This window comes from Psittacula echo (assembly GCF_963264785.1).
Source record: "Psittacula echo genome assembly, chromosome: 11".
Classification (NCBI taxonomy): domain Eukaryota; kingdom Metazoa; phylum Chordata; class Aves; order Psittaciformes; family Psittacidae; genus Psittacula; species Psittacula echo.
The window spans coordinates 7,037,501-7,047,809 of NC_137746.1; the positions used below are offsets into that span (position 1 = coordinate 7,037,501).

Genomic DNA, 10,309 nt, shown 5'->3' on the forward strand with positions numbered 1-10,309 from the left:
AGAAAGGAAGAGTTTTTTCCAGACCAGGATGGTAAGGTGTGACCTGCTTGCAGGGGTAGCCAGATCACTTCATGCAATTAAAGGACCTTCATCAAAGTCACAGGGATCTCCCTGACCTCTATCCCACTTGCAAGAATTGCACTTTGGGGTTTAAAATAATAATAATAATAATTAGGGAGCAAACTCTGCTATTGTTTTTGCAGGGAGTTGTTTGATTCTCAAACCAAAGGTGTATTTCCATGTCAAGCCTCATCCCTACAGCCAGCCAGCCATGAGCTCCTACCCATCCATTCCCTGGCAGCCCCACATCAGTGCTCCGAGCCAATGGTCAGCACTGTGTCCTTCATTGCTGAGCTTCAGACCTTGTCCCAATAAAACCAGCTCAGTGTTTGGTATAAAAGCAGCACAACTTCTGCAGCTACCACTTGCTCTAAGGACGGTTCATCTTCTATGGAGACTGCAGCAACTCAAGGTGCCATCACCCTGTACTGCCAACAGGCTCTGGTCATGCAGGGGAAAAGAAAGGACTGGCTGGGGAAAATGGGCAAATTTGGCCTTAACACCTTTCAGCCAAGGAGGATAATGACAAAGAGGATGATGGACACAGTGCCATGTTTGAGAGGAACAGACGGGAATGTGCCTGGTTGCTGCAGCAACAAGGCCGGGCTTTGGAAAGATGGGTTCTTCTTTCTCTTTTCACATGCCAATCTTTCCCCCGCGTCAGCGCTCTGCCGCTGCGGGAGGCGAGCGGTGACATTTACACTCCCACTAACAAGCTGGTTCGGTGATGGGCAGCTCTGCAGGAGAGCATTTGGTGTCAGAGAGCCTGAGCAGAGAGGAGGGAAGGATCCTCTCGAGCAGTTAGCATAACCTGAGGCTTTTTATTATTATGGGCATTATCAAGGCAGGAGCATGCACAGAGACAGCAGGCAAAGCATAGGTGGGGCATGCAGCATTTCCTACGTTTCGTATCGGTCTGCTGCTGCAGCCGATGGGACCAATAAGATGCCATTCCTGCCCAGCGAATGTCTCTGCATGTCCTGATGGGAATGGGATGGAAACAAAAAGGAAAAGAAAAAGGAGAAGACCATCAAGAAGTTAAGCAGCGACACAGAAGCAATTTCACTTCTCAGCCTTACTCATGATAACAGCCTGTGCTATCAACCATGCCCCTGTAGTTCGGTGTTACCCAGTGGCCCACCAAAGTTGCCTGTGTCTTTGGCTCTCCTTGGGAGATGCCTTGTTATGGTGGCAGAGGTGAAACTCAGGCTGCTCTCTCCCTCCCATCAGGTTTGCCCACCTCTGTGCTTCACTGTGCTTTCCTCTGCCTTCTGGAGAAGACAACTTCCAGTTTACCCAAATTGTCCCAGTAATAACAGTCATCGTAGCAATAACAGTAATAATAGTAACACTGATAATAATGCTGCCACTGCAAAGTAAATGCAAGGAAAATACAACAGCACTGTAATTAATTTTATGACATAGTGGTGCAGGAAATTGCTTTGGGTCATCTCCTCTCTCTTACTGGTCAATTTGCTGCTGGAAAGAGGAAATTAAGAACCAGGTGCCCTGTTGGACCATGATCCCCAAACTGGGGGTAGAAATACAAGAGTATCGTGGCCAGTAAAACTTGAAATTTGTGTATTCCCTTGCCCAGCAGAGCCAATGAAACTGGCTTTCCTAAGGATCTGTGGCTCCGAATCATAGACCCATGTGGAGTCTCTGATGCCTACTATGGATTGCACTGATACATTTTCTGAGTGAAGGTATTAATAGGTTTTTCTTTTCTACAGTGCCTTTTTTTTTTTCACACAGCCTGGAGTTTCCTGATATCTTGGAGATTTCCACCCTTCTGTCAAATCAACATGAAAGAATGTGCTGAAAATTATTAGCAAGACACAGACAAATAAGCTGCCCCACCTCCTTCCCTGTCCCCATCCTTACCTCTGAGTGCAGAGCATGTGCTAATCAGCCACTTCTCATTAAGGAGCAAGGCTAAAGGATTAGGATGTCAAGGAGGTCAGCCCACCTCTTGTGTCCTTGTCCCTCCCTGAAGCTGGTGCAGACCCATCAGAGGGGATTTGAAGAGGGGCAAAGTACCTGAAGTGGTGGAACCCAGTTTTCTCAGAGTAATTGCTCCTCTTTTCTAAATCTTCACTAAAAACCTCCCTACCTGTTTCAGCTACTGCTTAGAAGTATACCCAGTAACCTGCAGAGAAGAGATGACTGAACAAGTATAAGTCAAGCCTGGGGGAAAAATGCATGAAGGCAGATTATGAAAGACCAGATAAATAATCCTTCAAATACGGAAAGTGCTGAAATAAAGAGGATATTTGCAGAAATGTCTCATTATAGAGAGCTCACAGGAAGCATCGTGATCTTATAGATTATAAACTGAGCAGTGAATGAAGGTTATCTAAAGGAGAAATCAAACCTGTCTGTCAGCAGTGACCATCAAATCTGCAGTGGTGTAAATGCCCACGGTGACAGCAGCAAATCTCCTGGCAGCATCGTCAGTCAGGAAAGCATGGAAAATGAGATCACTTGTGGAGGTTTCACCAGCAACCAAAACTCTGCAGAGGTGACCCCTAATGAAACCTCAGCATCTTTCAGCAGAGGGCTCATGATGGAAAGCTGCTCCCTGTGGCAGTGGGGCCTGTGGCAACAGCTCCAGCTAGGCAGAAGCTTAATAGATCTCACGGGCACTGGGGCCAGATGAAGTAGAAAAAAACCTCATTTCTTTAGCATGGTTTTCTGCCTCCTGAACCCTTGCCCTTCCCGAAAAGTGTGAGTTGCTTATTGTGAAACCTGCCAAGCAAAACAAGTGAATCAGCTGTCCTACCAGGGCAAGGAAGAGGCTGTGCCACCCATCGGTCCACGTATCCATGAGTCCACAGTAGCAGGGAACACCAAGGACCATGCAGAGGCTTTGTTACCAACTGCAGACACTTCTACAGGCACAAATATTATTCTTTAACTCTGTGTCTGCATCTTGAATGATCCTTATGCAATTTTCCTCTCACATCCAGGGAGCTGTCAGCGCTGGCCAGACCCTGGCACACCAATAGATTTGAACTGACTTGCTGGGCTTGCTCTGGGGAATCTGGTATCGATTCAATATTGCAGAGCTGCAACAAGCATGGAGTAAGGAACCTGTCTGGTTGAACTATAGAGAAAGCATGTCCTAGAAACAGGAGCCTCGTACATGGAGCTAGACCAAGCTTTTGGGTCCTGCTGCTGCCCAGGTTATCCTAACACCCCAACTCCACCTGGTCAGCATGAAGGAGAAGGCTTTGAAACCTACACTGAGTGACATCGGGGTTGGATGTGGGGACTCGGTTTCTGTAGTAGTGAAATGACTCTTTCTGAGACTCGCCTCTTCCCCAGAGAGCCGTGACAATTCATTAGGCAATTGTAAAATCAGAATGTAGCTGCTGACTGTGAGCTGCGGTCCATTAATAGCCCTATTTATTGCCAACCAAATAATTAGCTTAGACATGCATCAACAGGTCTTGATTGCGTATGAAATAACAGCCTTATTACCTAGAAATTAAATGAGCTCCTGAGGACAGCTCAGGTGTCACCTCAACCTCCGTATTGAAGAGGAAAAGGAAAAAGAAAGAAAAAACCCCCCAGCCATTTCGATGTGTTGCTCAGCAACAGAATTTGCAGGGGAAACAATGTAGGAATGAAGGAATGAGCATTTCCAAGAGAACAGGTTACTTCAGGCGAGACATCAGGGACAAGCAAATGTCACAGAGGTGGAGAACTTCTTTTTTTCCTCCTTTAATCAATAATTTAAAGTAGGCATTTTGAGTAAAATAAGCATCTCAGTTAGTTGATTGAAAAACGGAGATCCCAAACCTTTATAAAGAGCCACAGTGTTGGAGAAATGTTTATTTGCTTGTGTGAGGGAAACATTAGATTTACTAGACACTGAACTGAAAATTGAAAATGCTCTTAGAAATGTCACCTGTTCGTTTAATGCGGAAGATGATGTAATGCCAACATTGCTTTATTGTGCAGCATCCCTCCCGGAGCAATCTAGTACTAATTTTGTTGTTCTCCTTCCCATGTTCCCACCCCTCCCTCCCTTCTCCTTTCTCTTCTAGGACAAGACAAGCGCGCTGAGTCTCAGCAATGTGGCGGGGGTTTTCTATATCCTCATCGGTGGGCTCGGACTAGCCATGCTGGTTGCCTTAATCGAGTTTTGTTACAAGTCCAGAAGTGAATCAAAGCGGATGAAGGTGGCAACCCGTTCCCCGGCCTTTCACACCTTCTCTCTGATCCTACCCCGGCTCCAAAGCTGTCTTCAGAGATGGATGCAGTCCAGACCATGGGTGGAAAGCCGAAACATAGGGATAAAGAAGTGACCATGTCACTCTACTTGCTAGAAAGGATTACGAACATCAGAGAAGCTAAAAGAGGGTCAAGTGGGCCATAGTGGGGATCAGACATGTGGCATAATGCTAGTTCAAAATCCAGATACAGAGCAAAATCTTAGCACAAATAGTAACAGGAACACATCACCCTTCCCTAAAATTAGCAAAAGCAGACTATGGCAATGTGTGTGCAGTGTGGATGAAGAGCACTGGGGCTGGTGTGATACAGTTATTACTGCAAGATGAAAAAAATCCCCAAACCCAAGCAGTTAAAAACAAGATAAAACTGGGGGAGCTCAGTAATAAATCAGATCCTGGTGTTCCCTTTGCTGGCACCCTGCTGGCACCGTTTGTGGGTTAATGACAGTGATGTATGTTCAGAGCGTTGTTGCCCTGGAACAGATAATGTTTCCAAAATCACAATTACAGGTCCTCTTAGAGAGAAATTGGCCTTTAATGTCTCCTGTAATGTGCTGGGTTTTTTTCTCCACCCTGTCATGATCTTGCAGAAGTGTACTTCCTATGACCCAGGAGATTTGTTTCTACCCTTAATTCTAGTCTGCCTAAATTTCAGAGTGTCAAGAGTGGATTAGATTTGAAAGCCTTGGGGATACACATTTAATGCAGCATCAGTGGAACAAGTACATGTTGACTCAGATGACTAGCAGAGGCCATCCCTTATACAGATATCATTGTGTACAAGGGTGCAGTGGGATCTGTGCTGTAAGAGTAACACATCCCTTTTCTTCCTCATCTTGACCTCTCCCTTAAGCATGGAATTCAGTTCAAGTCTATTGAGTATGCAGTGACTTTCATAAAATTTAGAGAGATTTTCATTTCTCTGAGCACTGATACTAACCCAGAATCAAATAGAAAATAAGCAGTCGTTTCTTTGGGTTTATGTCACCATTTCACAACATGCTTAATGTTTTGTCAGCAATAATAGCATTTCTAATTCACTGAAAATGTGCAACAGCTCTTTTCCCATTGAGGTTCAGGAAATTCTGCAGGCAATGAGAGGTACATTGAGCACAGGGATAAGATAATGTGAGCAATGAATGTCCCAAATATACAAGAATTAAATTATAATTGCTGTCTACACTGTAAAGCTAGGTATGTCATAAATACACTGTGAAAGAGTGTCAGAATGTATATCTCCACAGTTTGTCTTAAGGAGATTCCGCCCTGCTGTTGGCTTCCCCCTATTACTTGAAATGACCAACTAATTCATGTCAGTGTTAGCTTGCAGTGCTCTTGCCATGTTAAAACCAGCTAATATGGGAAGGAATCTTTGTTCCCAATGTTAACATCAGGTCTAAGCTTGTCCCTCTGGCTGGCTCCTGCCATCAGTGGCTGCTCCACAGAGCCATTCAGCAGAGCCTGCTGAGTGCCCAAGAAGATGGGCCAAACCCTCTAAATCCAACCTCTCAGCAAGGCCCTACAGACCCTGGGGTGAGCTTCAGAACCCAGCAGCACTGGAGGCTGCTCCATGACTGGCTGGGCACTAAGTTGGCTCTTTCCAAATCACTGGTCCAGATTTATCTGCTCTGGATAATCCTTCACCTGCATATCCCAATCCAGAAAAGATTATGTTGTCCTTAGAGATATTTTGAATGCAAAGAAACCACACTGACTTCATCTTTTAGTTTAATTATTCTAAACAGGTGGTTTCCTTAGATCTCTGAAAGTAAAGGTTTTGGACAGTACCTGCAACAGGAAGATGAGATTTGGTTTCCTGAATTAGGTTTGCATTTCCTGGTTACCTCAGTCATCACTGCAGACAAAAAGCATAGGCACATACTCAACTTCTCACATGAGCAAAGTTAAACATATGCTTGCAGTGAGTCAGAGTCCACCACACGTAACGGTGCTGGAGTAGTAATAGCGTGTCTATGGGGGAAGTGTGTGTAATGCCTCTGCTCAGATCCAGGATAGATGTTCTTATGTTGTAGAGTTTGAATAGTTTTTGCATATGGCACCGTGCTCTAGGCCCCAAAATACAGCTGAAGCATTTAATTGTGAATATAGCAGAGGTGCGAATTAACAGAGCAGGTACAGTAGAGGTATGCAGGAAGTGAGAGTCTGAATGGAGACAAGGAGGGAGAGAACAGTGTGAGAAGGATAACACTGGTTTATATTGCAACTTCTCCAACATTGCTAAGGACAGGGGGAGACCCCCCCGTCCTTCCTAAAAAGGGTTTTTGTTTGATCCCACAGCAATCAATCAACGAAGCCATACGGACATCAACCCTTCCCAGGCCGGCTGCAGCAGGAGGCAGTGGAGAAAACGGACGTGTGGTCAGCCACGATTTCCCCAAATCCATGCAGACGATCCCATGCATGAGCCACAGCACCGGCATGTCCCTGGGAGCTACGGGATTATAATTGGCCTTTTGACCCATTGCCTGGGTGAGAGCAGGGGCAGCCCAACTCCACCCCCTCCAGAGCCAAAAACAAACCCAACACCAACAAGACAAACGACGATGACAGAAGGGACAATTGGATGGATCTTCTCAAGGAAATCAATTCTATTTCCCTTTTTATTTGCTAACAGATCCACTGGCAGGAGAACAGAAATAGGTCTGTACTGCAATAAGGAGAGTGTAATGGGATTTAACAGACTTGTGAACCGTCCCTGATCCGAGAACCACTGGAACACTAATGAGGACTATGCCATTTTGTTTTAACTTGGTTGTTAATAAGTCTTAGTGTGTGCAATATATATATTTTTTCTTACTAATTCCTGTGGTGTCAGGGTAACATCAGCCCTTTCCCTTTTCCCTGCTCAGTTCTTCAGTCTGGTTTAGTTTGGGATGCAAACCATGTCTGAGCTACTAACAGCAAAAAAGAGAATCCTATAAATGGCAAGTTGAACTCCCTACAGGGCATCAGCATTGACCCCTTTTGTCCATCGTGATTCTGCCTTCTGTTGTTCTGTTGTGAACTTGGGCTGTGGAGTTACTGCAACGAGGCAGACAGAGCTGCAAATGGCTCTCCCTGCAACAAGAAGGACCTTATGTGAGAAAAAACCTGAGCAAAAACACAAGAATGTTTTGCAGGGGAAAAGTCATGAGTGAGTTTGGAAACCCCAGGTAACCTGAGGACGAAGTGTTCATTCTTCCAGAGATGATAAGTGGAGGTTCAAGAGAAGAATCGTGTGCCTGGATTGGAGAGCATCGTGCGTAGCAGAATAGAGCAGATGGTTGGTCTAAGATCATGGTTGGCTGCTGTTTATGGAAGAGAGAAAGTAAATGCCGCATTCCCCTCACATGTGACTCTCCTGCCTGGGTTATTGGGGGCTAATAAGCAATTGTGAACCATTTCTTCATTGCTTAGCTTCTGTGTGTGCTCCCTTTTTGGTGGTCACATAAGGGAACCACCTTGAGCCAGGAATAGACCATCTCAAGACAACCAGTTCTAGATGGCTACCTATTAACCAGTAAAACATGCTAGAAGTCATGGGGCTGCGATGGGAATATCCCTGCCTTTTTGCTCTGAAATCCCTTTTTGGCCATCTTTCTAATGAAGAGGGACATTATGTAGATAGTCGACTCCTGGAAGGAACTGCTGAAGCAAACAGAGGAGGAGACCCTACAAGAGCTTCATTCAAGCATCCATGACGTTCAACAGCATCAGAGCTGGTCAAACTCAGCCTTCCCGTCAAGTTGTGGCCTGACAAAGCCAAAAGTAGCAGATTCCCATCATGTATCCTTAGAGATGGGGAAGCATCCACAAGTCAGGAGAGCAGTTTGGTGACCCCAAACTTGGTATTGCAGAAACCAATAGTCCAGCCACAGGCATAGAGATGAAAGGGGCAAGGATGGCTTTCCAGAACCACACAAAAGTTTCATTCTGGGCATGGACAGATAAATGCTCCCCACTGGTCGACCTGAGACACCTCCCCAGATCGAGGGATTCCCAAAGGAGCATCTGGAGAGAGAGATCTGTGGGGCAGGGACTACTTAGCCTTCCCCTATCTCACTGATGGCAAATAAGTTCAAAGCTTCTCACAGGACTCAGCAAATATCTGTGTGGGGACTGAGCTGCTATTGGAGTGGTCTGAGATGCTTTTTCTCTTCTTTTTTTCTTTTTTTCTTGTTTTTTCTTCAACGTAGCAAGAGAGGAGCAGGAAAAAAAGAGAGGCAGATGAAGAGAAAGTGATGCAGGCAAATGACTGGCACAGGTCTATGAGGAGGATCTGTCTATACAGCTGTCCATAAGTACTGCTGGAAGCTGCTTGCATACGTTTCCACTAGCGTATGAATGCGCAGAGCAATACCTTTACCACCTTTAACACCAGCCTGGTCTGAAGTATCTGTTCCACTTACCCAGTTGTCAAGCAAGACTTTGGAGACCAGCAAGTCAGAGTCAAGGTCCTAAGCTTGGGCACAGCATGTCTTGTGCCAATCTTTTCCTCTCTCCACAACCGGAAACCATTGTGAACTTAATCTCTCATCACTGAACATGAACTCTGTTTTCAGCCACTCCAAACACCTCTTCAGGTCATGTTGTAGTGGTTAGGATTGTTTTTAATCCACTTCATTTTAACTTCAGTTCTGCATAAGTGCTAGCACAGTGGAGGCGTCCCACAAGCTAGCCTGTTTCCATGCCCAGAGCTCTCAGATGCAACTCCTCACCCAGCTCTTGCCACATCCCAGACCTTGTAAAAGCAATGCACCACTGGGCACTGTAGCGGAATCCAGCTCCAAGACCCATGGGTGTGCTGTTCTCCTTCAAAGACAGGACCACACGGCAGCAGGTCATGGGGAGTTAGGATGGACTTACGAGAAGCAGCACATCTGTGCTAGGACTGGCCGCTTGTGACATGAAGATGTCAGATGCAGTTGTCAAAGGCTTTTGATCAATGGAGGGGTTAAAAAACAAACAAAGATGAATAGGACAAATGCGTGGAAAATGTTAACTTGTAATATGTATTTTTACTACACTTTTCTTAAAAATAGAGTAATGGTAAAATTCTTGAAGACATTGACATTTTTTCTCAACAGGAATCCATATTTAACAGTTTTGGCTTTCATTAAATTTTGCTCTTTGGTACCTGGATCTTTTATTTAACAGCTATATTTGTTTTAAATCTCTTTTGGCTTTTTTTTCCTTTCTTTTCTTTTTCTTTTGGCAGTACTGCAAAGGATTTTGCTTTGTCAAACACAAGTGCTTTTCTTTTCACATTCTCTTTTTTTCAAGCAACGTTTTTATTGGTAATTATTATTTAGACAAAAATGAAATTATCAGCTGGAATTTTAATACCAAGGATCCATCATCCATTCTTCATACCTGTCCATGCCGTTTTGTGCCAGTGCTGGATGTGTGGAAATGAAAATGATGTTACCCCTCAGGTAATATTACCCAACCTGAATCAAACAAGATTTCCTTGATTATTGCTGTGTCTGACTTGTGAGCAGCAGCCAAATAAACTGCTTCAGGTTGAAATTGGGTATCTATCTAATATTTACCCAAGAGTCAGGAAACTAAACATTCGTTGGGTTCAAAGTCAGTGATTTTGCTTTGTTTGGAGTTTTGTGGGGTTATTTTTTGAGGAGGGCTATTAGGGGATTTTAGCTTGTTTTTACAGAGGGAGAAGAAAGGATCAGCTCAGAGATAATTCAGAACCAGCACTGGTCCAAAAATCCTCACCAGGATCAGCTTTCCTAGGAGCTCCCATGCTGTTTCAGAGGCTTGGACATTGAAGATGTTTCTCACTCAGTTTTCACACAATTAATCTGCTAAATTCTTTGTCCAAAAGTCTGATGAAGGTGAAAAGAAAGCAGGATTTAAAGGGCTTTGGACATGCTGACAGCTGCTGAGGTTAACTATAATCATTAACGTTCTTACGTAACTCTTGGTGTCACAGTTCTGGATCTTCCCCATATCATCATTACCATTTATCAGCTGGGGAAGCTGAGACACAA

At 44.7% G+C, this 10,309-nt stretch overlaps 1 protein-coding gene across 4 annotated transcripts in view; it reads left to right on the forward strand.

The window, feature by feature from the left end:
- The window catches only part of GRIA1 (glutamate ionotropic receptor AMPA type subunit 1), a gene marked incomplete at both ends in the record, with an annotated part of 118,380 nt that extends 111,613 nt beyond the window's left edge, over positions 1–6,767 (forward strand). For all 4 annotated transcript variants that reach the window (XM_080627507.1, XM_080627506.1, XM_080627508.1 and 1 more), the window contains 2 exons: positions 4,113–4,247; positions 6,579–6,767. In XM_080627507.1, coding sequence (XP_080483633.1) covers positions 4,113–4,247; positions 6,579–6,767 — 324 coding nt within the window. The remainder of the gene's footprint in view (positions 1–4,112; positions 4,248–6,578) is intronic.
- Positions 6,768–10,309: the final 3,542 nt, after the last annotated feature.